The sequence below is a fragment of the Parasteatoda tepidariorum genome, chromosome 1, assembly GCF_982258835.1.
Source record: "Parasteatoda tepidariorum strain Cologne lab strain chromosome 1, Ptep-v5.0, whole genome shotgun sequence".
Classification (NCBI taxonomy): domain Eukaryota; kingdom Metazoa; phylum Arthropoda; class Arachnida; order Araneae; family Theridiidae; genus Parasteatoda; species Parasteatoda tepidariorum.
In genome coordinates this window covers 85,667,197-85,681,059 of record NC_141755.1, presented here as the reverse complement: position 1 = coordinate 85,681,059, position 13,863 = coordinate 85,667,197, and the positions used below count along the sequence as shown (strand labels likewise).

The 13,863-nt window shown below is 33.3% G+C and overlaps 1 protein-coding gene across 2 annotated transcripts in view; it reads right to left on the bottom strand.

Moving 5' to 3' along the window:
• The window catches only part of LOC107450057 (sushi, von Willebrand factor type A, EGF and pentraxin domain-containing protein 1), a 130,083-nt gene that overhangs the window by 70,835 nt on the left and 45,385 nt on the right, over window positions 1-13,863 (bottom strand). For both annotated transcript variants that reach the window (XR_011636554.2, XM_043039731.3), the window contains exon 6: window positions 11,576-11,755. Coding sequence is in view for 1 of the 2 variants with exons in the window: in XM_043039731.3 (XP_042895665.2) it covers window positions 11,576-11,755 (180 nt within the window). In the remaining variant the exon portion in view is untranslated. The remainder of the gene's footprint in view (window positions 1-11,575; window positions 11,756-13,863) is intronic.

Below are 13,863 nucleotides of genomic sequence, written 5' to 3'. Positions count from 1 at the left end.
AGTAGCCAGCGATGGACAATACTTTAATTAATCTGTTCATTCATTTTGTTCAAAAATAAATGCATTTTTGACCATAAAAAAACAGACCGAACTAAGCTGTACACCCAATATTTCAAGGAAGTTTAAAAAAAATGATATATCTTAAAAAAGTAACACTTAAGTGAAAACAAATTTCTTTGTCTAATAAAGTTTTAATTCTCAATGAAGATCGAAATTTAAATAAAAATGTATTTCACAAATAAATTTACGGTGTTTTAATTTTAATTATCTTTCATAAGGTTAGTGGAAAAAAAATTACCCCCCCCCCTATGACATAAGCATGAAATGATGCTTAGTGATAAAGCATAATTTCATGCCTATGATGTTTACGGAAGAGTTTTTCTAACTCCGAATCGAACCCACTCACTGAGTTGTTCACTAACATGAACAAGCGTGTTTATTTTCATATTCAGGATGATTGCGAAGCCTTTTAGATACCTGCATAATGAGTAAGCTGTTGATACACCTTATATTTCTCTAAGAAGGATACCAAAATATAAATTTGGATTTAAGAATGAATAAAATGCAAAAATGATATAATGGTTTGGTAAATTGAGTTTTTATAAGCATTAAAGCAAATTACCAATTAAAGTTTGAAGAATAAATTTAATTTAAACATAATTAATTACAAATAAATACAGAAAGTTAAAAATGAAATTAGGATCATTGTACAGCCATGCTTCACCGACCGTGCCACGAGCTAAAATGTGGATATCCTCGGTTGCTTGTAGAAAAACTGGTTTTACGTGACTCCTGCAAGTTGAAGTAAAAGTTCTTTTTTTTGCATCACCAAGTGAAGGTGAGACTACAGGGTCAGGGCACCGCCGCAGTACTCCCCCTCCAGCAAATACTACAAGTATTTGGGATTAAATCGAACTCTCCGGCCAGATCGTGTCGTTGTCTGCGAAGGTTCAGTAAATTGTGTGGTCGTTGGAGTTATCGCAGCATGAGGTAATTTTGATATCGCAGTTCGCTCAATGTCTTTGAGGAGGAAAGCCTGTTTTAGACGGTCAAAACTGATCACTGAAGCTTTTCCAGAAATGTCCAGACAAAAAGTTTTTTCTGACCGACTGAGTACTCTATATGGTCCATCATAAGGAGCTTGAAGAGGTTTCTTTACACTGTCACGTCTCACAAACACATGAGAGCATGATTCAAGAGTTGGGTGGATGAAAACTTTTACGTTTGCATGTGATGAAGTTGTAATTGGTTTCAGTTCTGACATGCAGGTTCGAAGTTTTTGAAGGAACTCGTGTGGATCAACATTTGAAGTTGACGGATCGAAGAACTCCGCTGGTAGTCGTAGGGGGGTTCCATAGACGAGTTCAGCACTGGTGTATCCCAGGTCCTCCTTTACGGCAGATCTTAGTCCAAGAAGTACAATGGGAAGAGATTCAGTCCATTTTATATTGGGGTGGCATTTGAGACCTTGTTTTAGAGCTCTGTGAAAGCATTCGACGAGACCATTGCTAGAAGGATGGTATGGTGTTGTACGCACTCCAGCTGCTCCGATCATTCGAGACAGTTGAAGAAAAAGGCTACTCTCGAATTGACGGCCTTGGTCTGTTGTGATTACAGAAGGAATGCCGAACCTAGAAAACCAATTGTTCACGAGTGCTCGGGCTACCGTTTCGGCAGTAATCTCTGGGATGGGGATAGCTTCAGGCCACCTTGAGAATCTGTCAATGCACGTCAAGAGATACTGGTATCCATCAGAAGGAGGGAGCGGTCCGACAAGGTCGATGTGGATATGATCGAACCGTCGAGATGGTAACTCGTATGATTGCAGAGGAGACCGTTTGTGTCGGATCACTTTGTTTTTCTGACAGCTGACACAGGAGCGAGACCATTCTACAACATCTTTGGCTATGGATGGCCATACAAATCGAGAAAGAACAAGCTTCTTCGAAGCACGGATTCCAGGATGTGTCAAATTGTGAAGAGACATAAAAATACTTTTTCGAAATTCTTTTGGCACGTATGGACGAACTCTGTCATTGCTGGTGTCACAATATAAGGGGTATGGGCCGTCCAATTTCATAGTTTGCAACTTCAAAGTCATTGTAGAGTTTTCGCATTCAGTGAGTAGTTTCTTTAGTTCCTCATCAGCTCTTTGGGCATCAGCGATTTTAAGAAAATCAATTGGTGGAAGCTTTATTGAGTTTAATCGCGAGAGTGTGTCGGCTACTACATTATCACTTCCAGAAACATGGCGAATTTCAATACTGAATTGGGCTATAAAATCTAATTGTCGAAGCTGGCGCGGTGAGCATGAATCTGAATTTTTTTTAAAGGAATAAATTAAGGGACGATGGTCGGTAAATATTATGAAATTTTGCGCTTCAAGATTATGGCGAAAGTGTTTAATAGCTGCATACATGGCAAGTAATTCGCGATCATAGGTACTGTATTTTTTTTCAGTTAATGAAAGTTTACGGGAAAAGAAACCGAGGGGCTTTGGTCCACTAGGAGTATCAGTATTTAAAACAGCGCCAATAGAGGTATCGGAAGCATCTACCATTAACGAAAGTTGCTGATTAGGTGTTTGATAACTAAGAATAGCAAAATTAGCTAATTCTTGTTTGCATTTTTCAAATGCCGAAATTGTTGCGCCTGTCCACTGGATCAAGCGTTTGTCGTTTTTCTTCGAATCTCTCAAATATTCAGTTAGAGGAGCTTGTGTGGCTGCGGCATTTTTTAAAAAACGGCGATAAAAATTTATCATAGCTAGAAAACGTTTAAGTTGGACAACTGTCTCAGGTTTGGGGAAATCAACTATGGCTTGTACTTTTTCAGGTAAAGGTTGAACACCATCTGAAGAAATCAGACAACCGAGAAATTTAACGGATGATTTTCCCAACACGCACTTTGATGGGTTAAGTTTAAGGCCGTACTGAGAAAAACGGGTAAATATTTTTTGAAGATGTTGGATGTGTTCGTCTTCATTAGCTGAAGCTATGAACACGTCGTCAAAGTATGGTATGCAAAAGTCTAAGCCTGTTAAAACTTGGTGCATAAACCTTTGGAAAGTTTGACCAGAGTTTTTTAAACCGAAAGGCATGTAAACGTATTCGAATAGTCCGAATGGAGTGGTGACTGCTGTTTTGGGAATATCCGGAGGATTCACCGGAATTTGATGATACGCTCTCGTGAGATCGACAGTTGAAAAAATCTTCTTACCGTAAAATAATTGAGTGCAGTCCTGAATATGTGGAACTGGGTATCTGTCAGGAACTGTTATGGAATTAAGTTTTCGGTAATCTCCGCAGGGAAGCCAATTACCATTCGACTTCCTAACTACGTGTAGTGGGCTAGCCCAAGGGCTTTTTGATGGTCTTATAATCCCTTGAGTTAGAAGAAAATCAAATTCTTCCCTGGTCGCTTTCATAATTTCGGGCGATAAACGCCTTGACTTTGAAAATACAGGCGGTCCTGTAGTTTCTAAAAAATGGTAAACGGTCGAAGGAGTAGGCGTAGGATTTGCATGAGATGGGTTTGTCAATTCCGGAAAGCGGGACAATACCCTATCAAATTTTGAGTCTCCTAAGTGAATAGTTAAACTACTTGGAAAATCAATATTAGCAATCTTTCCACGTGATGTTAGTTTAGTTAGATTATCGATTAATCGGCTATTTTTTACATCAACTAATAAATCGAAATGTCTCAGAAAATCGACACCAATAATTGGCTGTTTAACATCGGCAACAACAAAACGCCAAGTGAATGGCCTACGAAGGTTAAAATCTAAAGTTAAAATTTTTGTTCCGTATGTTAAAATTTTAGTACCGTTTGCTGCGAATAATACTAAATCATCAGAAACTTTAGTATCAGATGCATAACGCTTTGGCAAGACAGACAAATCAGCGCCAGTATCAATAAGCAAATTAAGGTTACTTTTTTGATCGGCCAATAAAATACGATTAATGTGGCGATCGGTATGGCCTTCGTGCGATCGCCTGTTTAGTTTTCCGAGTAATTGCATGGAGAATTACATTTTTTAGCGCGATTACCAAAATTTGTATGATAAAAACAATACCCGTTTTCAGGTTCTTTATATTTTCTGCGAGCTCTAGAATTGCTGCGATGTTGAGAATTCTTTCTTTCTCTGTTCGGGTTTCGAGACTGTCTCACATGAGAAGTGAGTTCGCTTACTTGTTTAGTGAGCTGAGCGACTTGCAATTCGAGTGCAGACGTTTTATCAGCGGAGACAGTGTTTACGTGTTGATACGAGGTGAGATCATTGATTTTGTCAGCAACTGAAGCTAGCTGGTCTAATTCATCATTGAGGGCTGCCAAAATAGTTTGTACGTTGTTAGGGAGTCTACCAAGCCACAAAGATTTTAAGAGAGGAGTGCCCACATTATCACCTGCGAGTGCTCTCATTCGTGTTAATAATTGGGAAGGTCGCTGGTCACCCAATTCCAGCCCTTGAAGAAGGGTCCGAATTTTTGATTCCTCACTCTCGGAATGCAGCTCAATTAATCGTTTTTTGATAGCTTCGTATTTCTCAGTGTTAGGAGGTTTTAAAACAATATCGCTAATCGAACATCTTAATTAAAACATCTGAGTCGACAGCTGCAAGTACGTAATTAAACTTTGTATCATCGGTGGAAATTTTAGCCAAAGTGAATTGTGCTTCTAGCCGGACAAACCACAAGGCGGGATTTGATTTCCAAAACGGAGGTGGTTTGACTGCCACGTGAGCAATTTGATTTTCGTCTAGAGTTTCGTTAGGCATTGCGGAATGTTTAAACAAATTAAAAGAAAATTCTCAAATAAGTCGTGAATTTAGTTAACAAATTTGATTATGGATTATTATTAAAAATAATGTAAATATTGATGAACGCGAACATTGCTATAACAAAAATGCCATGTTTAGTGAGAAGTAAAAATAACTATTAAATTAGACGGTAATAAGAAATAAAAAAAAGCCACACAAGAAAATAAAAGTTACCGCGTGATACTCCTAGTGGAAACCAATTTAAAAAATAAACTTACTGAAATTGTTGAAACGCCATATCCTGAGTTGATGTTGAACGAGTGTTCGAAAAAAGGGTCACCAATTTGGTAAATTGAGTTTTTATAAGCATTAAAGCAAATTACCAATTAAAGTTTGAAGAATAAATTTAATTTAAACATAATTAATTACAAATAAACACAGAAAGTTAAAAATGAAATTAGGATCATTGTACAGCCATGCTTCACCGACCGTGCCACGAGCTAAAATGTACGGTTGCTTGTAGAAAAACTGGTTTTACGTGACTCCTGCAAGTTGAAGTAAAAGTTCTTTTTTTTTGCATCACCAAGTGAAGGTGAGATTACAGGGCCAGGGCACCGACGCAATGGTTTGATGAAGAAAAAAAAGAACATTCTAAAAGTTTTTTTAATAGTAAATAAAACAATTGTAATTCCAAAAAGTTATAAATTAAGTTACCTGTGAAATGTATCAGGTCCTTCTTAAACAAAATTTTCTGTGCCACCAAATACGAAACATTAAAACACCATATTTTAAAGTTTTTGGCTTTAAAATGCCAGCATCGATTTTTTTTCTATTGAAATAATCAGAAAGAAACAGGAAGTTTAAATTAGTAATTTATTAATTTATTTAAAAAAATTTTCATATTTTAGGCTTCTATTTATAGAATTCAATAAATATTTGTACAATAGAAAATTTCTGTTCCAATGCTTTACGTTTCAAGTTTTTTTTCTCTCAAAATGTTTCCTACAGAATTTTATCTTTTTCGTAGCAGTTGTAAATTGTAAAATTTATAGATCCAAAATTATAATAATGCTTCTGCCCTTAGTTTACATTCAATATTATGTTGCGAAATTACTTCGCAAAATAAAAGCTAAATTTGACTTAATAAAAATAATATTTTTTAACTGAATAAGTATTAAAAGCAGACTTAGTAATAGGTAGTAGCTTGCCTTTAAAACATTTTTTTTTAACACAGAAGCAATATAATTCAGCTGTTAATTATAAATTATATTGACTATCTTTAACTATGCATTTACACAAATGAAAATAAATATTTTTCGGAATATTTATTTAAAACTATTTTAAGGTTAAAACTAATTCCATTTTACTTTTACATTTATTACTTACATAAACAAAAGATTAACCAATAAATTGCTTGACTTGTTCATACTAACACCATGTCACTGAACTAGCAATAGAACAAAACAAAAAACTTTTTCTTTAAAAAAAAAAAAAGAATTTTAAAAAGTATACACTGAAATCAGCTTATCATCATTCCAAATGAAAAAAAAAACGTTCTAAATTTAATAAAAATAAAAACTAGATATCTTCAAAATGATCGGAACTATTCTATTTATTTAGGCTATTTTCCGAAAATATAGAAAAAATTGTCCACCCTAACCTTCTTCCCCCCTACATGAAAATCTGATTATTTGTTCAGAAGGATACTTTTTCCTTGAATTTTTTAACTCACGGTACAGAACTTTTTTTTGGAGGGGGGAGGGGTCAAGGAGAAGAGCTCACTCATTAAATTCAGTGAACGTTTGAATTCGAAATTGAAAACTGATATGGATTTATAGTTTTTACTTTATTTTTTATTTCATTTAATATTTTTTTTATAAAACCTGCGTTGAACAGCTGACAAAGTGAAGGAATTTATTCTCTTTAACTAAGAGTGTAAATATTTTCGAAAATTCCAAATTCACCACAAGAACGTTTCTCAAAGCCCGATAGCGTAGTATCGAAATAATATTTTGTTAATCGCTGGGCGGGGTGGACAGCCATTATGATATATTTTATCTATGAAAGATGGGATAATAACGCAGAAGAACAACGACCTTCCCCATGTATGAACAGATGAAAGAGTTGAGAAAATAACCGTGAAATCTAACATCTATCTCACAGAAATAAATAAAAAAGGAAAAATAAATATGACCACCCAAGTCTCCAGACTGCATTCAGTACTCTAGCCGCGAGGGTATGGGGATAAGGAGTAAAAAAAAAAGAATATTACATGAAAAAAAGTTATAAACAAGCATAAAAAATTGTAACATCAAAAAGAAGGATGCGTGTAAGAAATGATTTATGAAGAAATCTGTCATCATGGAAGAAAACATGCATAACAGCTTACGCATGCGCAGCTCCTTGTGCAAACGATATTTAACAAAGATCGAGGAGCGTAAAAATAAATAGGAAAAGTGTGTATCCTAGCGAGATGGAAAAGTTAAAAATAAAATCATTATCTTTCACAGAAAAAAAAAGAACTTTCAGTGACAGCTCGTATTTCTGATGGCTTTTTCAACCTGTTCGAAGCTAAAAAAGATTAAATAGAATAAAAAAACAGCGAGAGAAGTGCGCTAGCATTTCATGTTGGCTGCCTCAGCATGTTAAAATTGTTATTTTTCCGACGCAGAATTTGTTTTATAAGCCTCTTTTTACTCATTGTTTATTTATAATTTTCTCGTTTTGTGGGAGTGGGGATCAAATAAGAAGCTAAGAGAACTACTGCTTCTTAACTGCGAACTTTTAACCGCGCTGTTTCGAAAGTTGTTGACTGGATTGCATATTTTACGTGAACCGAAGAATTTTCAAATACGAAGAAAATGTTTTTTTCGCGAATTCATACATTTGTTACTTTAATTATCTGGAAAAGGTAAAGATCACAGATTTCTTAAAAGTTTTTTTCTTTCTAAATCAAGGATATAAAAGTTTGTCTCATATTGTTAAAGTACAGTTAAACTCTAATTTGTTTGTTAAAATTTACTATAATATAAATTTGTTAGTTAAAACTTAATATATATGTTAAAATTTACTATAATTTAAATTTATTATATGTTAAAATTTACTATAACTATTGATGTAAAATAATTATCGTCTCTCCCTTAAATGCTTTGATACGCAAGATTTCATTAGAAAATAATAATTAAATCATACTGTTATTAACAACATTTTTCAATTAATTTTGATTACTATTTTATTTTATTTTATAACAGTCGTTGAACAGCCAACCCAATTTTTGAATTTACGACTACTAATGTTCAACTCCGTAATTTCGAACCCAATCCAGAAGACAATGGAACTCCCAAATCAAGTATCGGAAAAAAATTTATTACGTGGAAGACTTTTTGATGGAACTAGAACGCATTTGCATTACATGCAGACGGAAACCACGAGAGCCTTCAACGGTTAGCCTGATTTCAAGGGGACTCTAAACCCATGATCCTTTTACCACTGAGGATATTTTACGTCAGCATTGTGGTCGGCGCGAGCCGGGTGCAGAATTCGTTTCCACCAGCCACAGCTAGGATTTGAACTCGGGTCACCTAATTAGGAATGTTTATTTTAAATTGTAATATTATTAACTGAGATTATTTTAATTTTGAGCATGCAAATCCACCATGAGTAAAATCATAATTTTACTCATAAATGTTGAATTTTAGACTTTAGCACTTTAAGGAGACTAATACGAGATAAAGTGTTTTGAAAATTTTGTCGAATAATTTAAACGTATTTCATTTCTTTAAAGTCCCATGCTGAGAGAAAATGGATTCTATTCTCCGTCTATCGGAAAATTGCAAAAACGAAATATAAACAAAAATTCAATCGAAAAAAAAAACTTTGATATATTTAGATGAGAAAAAAATTTGTTTGTTATATTTTGTATTTGTTTTTTTGCCAAATTTTCAATTATATTGCGTATAATGATAGTGAAAGTAACTACTCCAAGGAACACCATGTGGAAACCGCTAATCTATAAAAATTCTTTCATCAAAATTCGCTCGTACTTACGAGTCATCAATTATTTTATTTCGCAGTCATAAATTACTTTAACACCACAGTCATAAACTAATTTATTTTAATATTTCAGTGGCAAAGATTGAAATAAGAAATTAATAAAAAATAATTTTTTTATTCGCTGACAATTATTAATCAGTCACATTTTCTTTAAGAATGTATTTATTTTAACATTATTAGCAGCTTGTCACTGTTCACAATAAACACTTTATTTTGAACTGAATTTAAATACAAGCATTTGATAACAATATTTGCTAGACCTTAATGATAAAAAATGTCCTTTTTCGAACTATTTTTGGTACGATTAATGGCAAGCACAGAATGAAACATATACAATGTTAACATGTACTTCATCTAATTTCAATAAAATAGATTCTGATTTACCCTCCAAGGTCAATCATTAATTTGATCTTCAATAATTAAGTAAGATGCGCTTCCGGGTTATTCCACACGGAAAAATATTACAGACGTATTTTTTTTTCTTTTCTCCCATAATAATTTTTTCCCATAAGAGAAAAATAGAAAAAAGGCCCCTTATGAAAATTTCTTAAAATGAAAATAATTTAACATTTGGAGATAAACATATTAGTCTGCACACTGCAGGAACAAGAGAAAACGCATTTATCTGCTACTTTAGCGACCATTTTATGTTTTATTTCAAAATTTCAGGAGCTCTTCTAGATTGAAATTAAAATATTCAATAAAATATGAATCGATTTTAAAATTTAACAGTTCTTTGAATATCAACAGTTAAAAAAAAAGCATAATAAATAGCTTTTGAATTTTGTATTTTAATGAAAAAATAAACTAGATCTCTAAAAATAGCTATTGAAAACTATATTTTTCGACGATCAACACATTTTATAAATATGTGCAAAAATTAATTAATTTCTACGTGTAGTTCTACATCTGCGGGCCAGGTGACCGAGCTGTTAGCGTGCCTGACTGTGAAGTCAATGGCTGAGGGTTCGAATCTCGCTCATGGCATGGATGTCTCTTTTGTTCTTTTTGTTTTAATAATTCAATTTTTTTTAAAAAGAAGGTAAAAAATTCCTGTTAAGATTTCGGAGTTTCTTCATACACACGAATGTGATAAAGCCCCAAAAAAAGGCTGGCGCACAGATAACGAATGTACATAGCTATAGGTAAATTGCCATTCAGCAAGTGATTAATTTTTAAATGATTTTTTTTTTTGTCAAATGTAAAGAGCGATTTTCTTGCAAGTATAATCCACAGTAATGGTTTAGAAAGTCAACAGAAAATATGTAATGTAATAATTTGGCTGAAAATTACAAATGGTAAGAAATCTTTGAGAGGCAGTGACCCAAACAATGATTTATTTAAATATTTCTTAGTTTTATTTTACATAATTTGTAGGCTAAAACAAAACTATCGATCTGTTTGTCTGCCAGTATAATCACGTTTTTTGAGGAAATGTTTTAAGACCAATTTTTTAAACGAAATTACCTAGTGTAAGTAAAAGGATATTATTAAAAAAAAAGATTACTCCAGATTCATAACAGCGGAATCAGCAAGAACACAGGAGTACAAGTCGTGTAGTTGACATAAGACAATCCTCGTTTCGGTACTATACGTACATGTTATGGTACAGAACATGGTACTTGTTATGGTACAGAAAAAATTGCCCGAAAAAATATTTTCTCTATGGACATTTCTTTAAAAAGAAAACTCACCTAAATTTGATCAGATAATTTGAAGTTAGTTGGAAATATTTCTAAGTAGTAAATATCTTTAACTTGCTTCGTTATGGCTTTCGATACACGACTTTCAAATTCAATAACCAGAACAGTTAAATAAAATTTGATTTAATCTGAGATCCCGATGGTTTGTCTTTATTGGGTTAACAATGTTCCAACAACCCCGAGAAACTTTAATGGTTCTCACCTTTCCTATATTTTTTTGGGGTGGAATTTAAGGCATAAATATTTCCTTTGCCTAAGATTTAAATTTCAGTTTAAGTCAACTATGTTTCAACCACGTCAGAAACGTTGTAGGTTGCACAACTAAGGGAGATAATAAGAAAAAGAGGTATACTCTTGTATCAGATTTACAAGTTACATTCTTAGGAAGGTACAAAAAAGAAGTTCTTCCTTTGATCACAAAAATTTGTAAAAAAATGTCAAGCTATCTAAGCAAGTGTGTATAATTCTTGTAACTAGAGTAAATACGTGTACATTCGGCAAATCGCCCAACCATGGCCAAGCACCTAACCTCGATTTCCAGGGTCTCTATCTTTTAATGGCCATGGTAGGAATACCACGTAATTTCGATGCAAGTAAAGCGACGTGGACAGTGCCTGAGCTGGTATCCTTCTCGAAAAACTTCCCCTTAACAGAAAACGAGAGGGCTTTATATACGACAGATTTAACACTCACCTTGCTGCGTAGTCTAAGCTGACGTCATTTTACTTACCAGTTCATTGGAAATCCATCAATGATCAATCAGTTACAGATGCAACCAATAGGAACACGTTTATATTTGGGATAAGAATACGAATTATCCAATAGGAATGATGCAAAACGAAAGATTATAGTGGAACAGCCTCTGACTTGGGCAACTCTATACATGTCAATTGTTTAGTCGGCTGAAAGGATCGAATTCACGAATCCAGCTCTTCACCAGCGGTGTGAGCGACGATGCCTTAACTGACTGCTAAACCGGAGAACTGTATATTTATGCATATAATGTTAAATAAATACAAGTAATAGTATTTGAGGAACAAAGGAAAACAGGTATATTTACGTCTGCAGAGTGCTGAGAGACCATCCCAAAGAGAAATGGCGAGGCAAGTTCTCTTCTTCGATCCAACAAGTGTGTATCCATGATCACAGGAGAAGTGACATTCAGTCTCGAATACATTGTCTGGCGTAGTGCACGTCATGTAACCATGTCTTGGTGGACTCAGGGCAGGACATGTTTTCACTGGAATTAGATGAAATAGAGATCAGATGTATTGTGTTAATTTTTAGGCCGAGTGAGTTCGTTAATATAATTCTTTTTAAAAAGTGAAATTTAAAGAGACAAGCTTTATAGGAGATAAAGATGATGGTTTTAATTAGCACAAAAGAAAAACGTTATCAAAATTTAATGAAAATCATTGCTAAGATCAATGGCTTTAATGGTTAAATTATCCTCCCATCAAAGCAAACTTTGAACATTACCAAGGCTAAGACAGCCTGTTTACGTCATTTACCAGTGGTTTTTACTAAGTAACGCTTTTTATTTGGCGACTTTTTAAAATTAAAAATAATTTATATCCTACATACCAATCAGAATATAACACTTTTACTAAACGATAATCAAATATAAATTGATAATCACTACTTATGACTAGCATTTTTTTCAAATGGATGAGGATTAAATGTATACTTTAAAACTTATGTTACAATCACTATCCGTTCTATAACCATCCGTTAAAAAAAGAATAAAAATAAAGCAATATGATTCAGTAATTCTCATTAATGAAAAGTACTAAGATTGAAATAAGAGAAATGATGAAGTCACAAGAATTAAACATTTTACCTAACGTAAAACTGACAATACTTGAATTCTGCACCAATATGTATCAAACATGAAACAATAATAATGAAATCATCATTCTTTTACTCTAGTCAATAAGAGGGCCAAGCTGGTCACGCATAATGCCACCTCTATTACTAAATATATAGGCAATATTTATGTGAACGATTCTATACTAGCAGGGGTCTGTCCAGACATTTTGTGAAAGGTCCTGTTTTTGTAAAATTGTGAAAAAATTACTCGTAATTTGTGAATATAAAATAAAGGTTAAGTCACATTCTTTCAACCTGGGTCCTGCTTTTGTGAATTTGTGCAAATAGGGTCCTGTTATTGCAAAGTACTCTTTCAAGGAGTTCTTAAACTGTAAATAGATACAAGATTATGCTCAACACTGTAAAATTATAATTTAAAAAAATTATAATAAATAAAAATAAAATTATAATTATAATTATAATAAAAAATAATAATCTAAAATATAAATTATAATAATAAAATTATAATTAATGGAATTTAGCCTGTACTGCTGAACGCAGAATATTAATTTCGGACGAATAATGGAAGAATCGTCTGCCGAAGACAAAACTTAATTCGTTTACATCCATTTTTCTTGTTTTCTGCCCTGGGAAGGGTTTATTCGATTAACAAAATAATAATGAAGATAAACAAATTTGTGAAGGGTCCGTTTTTAAGTTAAAATATTTTGTGAAGGGTCCGTTTTTAAATTAAAATATTTTGTGAAGGGTCCGTTTTTATGAAAAGATATTTTGTGTAGGGTCCGTTAACGGACCCAAATTTCTTCTAAACAGACCCCTGACTGCTGAACACAGAATATCCATTTCGTACGAAAGGAAGAAGCGTCTGCCGAAAACAAAACTTAGTTCGTTTACATTTGTCTTCCCCCCCGGAAAGGTTTATTAAATTAACAAAACAATAATTAAGATAAACAAATTTGTGAAGGGTCCGTTTTTAAGTTAAAATATTTTGTGAAGGGTCCGTTTTTATGAAAAGATATATTGCGGAGGGTCCGTTAACGGACCCAAATTTCTTCTAAACAGATCCCTGACTGGTCAAACATTACATATTATAGTAAAAACAATGCTTAAATGTTAAGTTTGCCGCAAGGTCAAGGTCTTTGGCAAAGGCCGCAAGTATGAAGTGCTCAAAATAAGATTATTTGTCAAATAAAATTAAAAGAAAAAGAATTGTAGAAAAGTTTAATTAGTTTATACGTTACTCCAGCTTACGAATTCGTTTTTTTTTTCATAGAAAATTTTTCTTTTAATTATTTGTTTGGGACAGCTATTATGAAGATTATAAATTTTGATTTGATACGATAAGACAAGAGCATTGTCCAGAGAAGATCGCTTTTTCATTTCTTTTTTAGTTGCAGTATTGAAATGGTTTATAAATTACAAATAAAATTCTTTTGAGCTAAATTACTGATTCAGTTTAGAGAAATATGCAATTGCAGGAATGTTCTAAAACTCGTGTTAGAAAAATAGATGAAATAA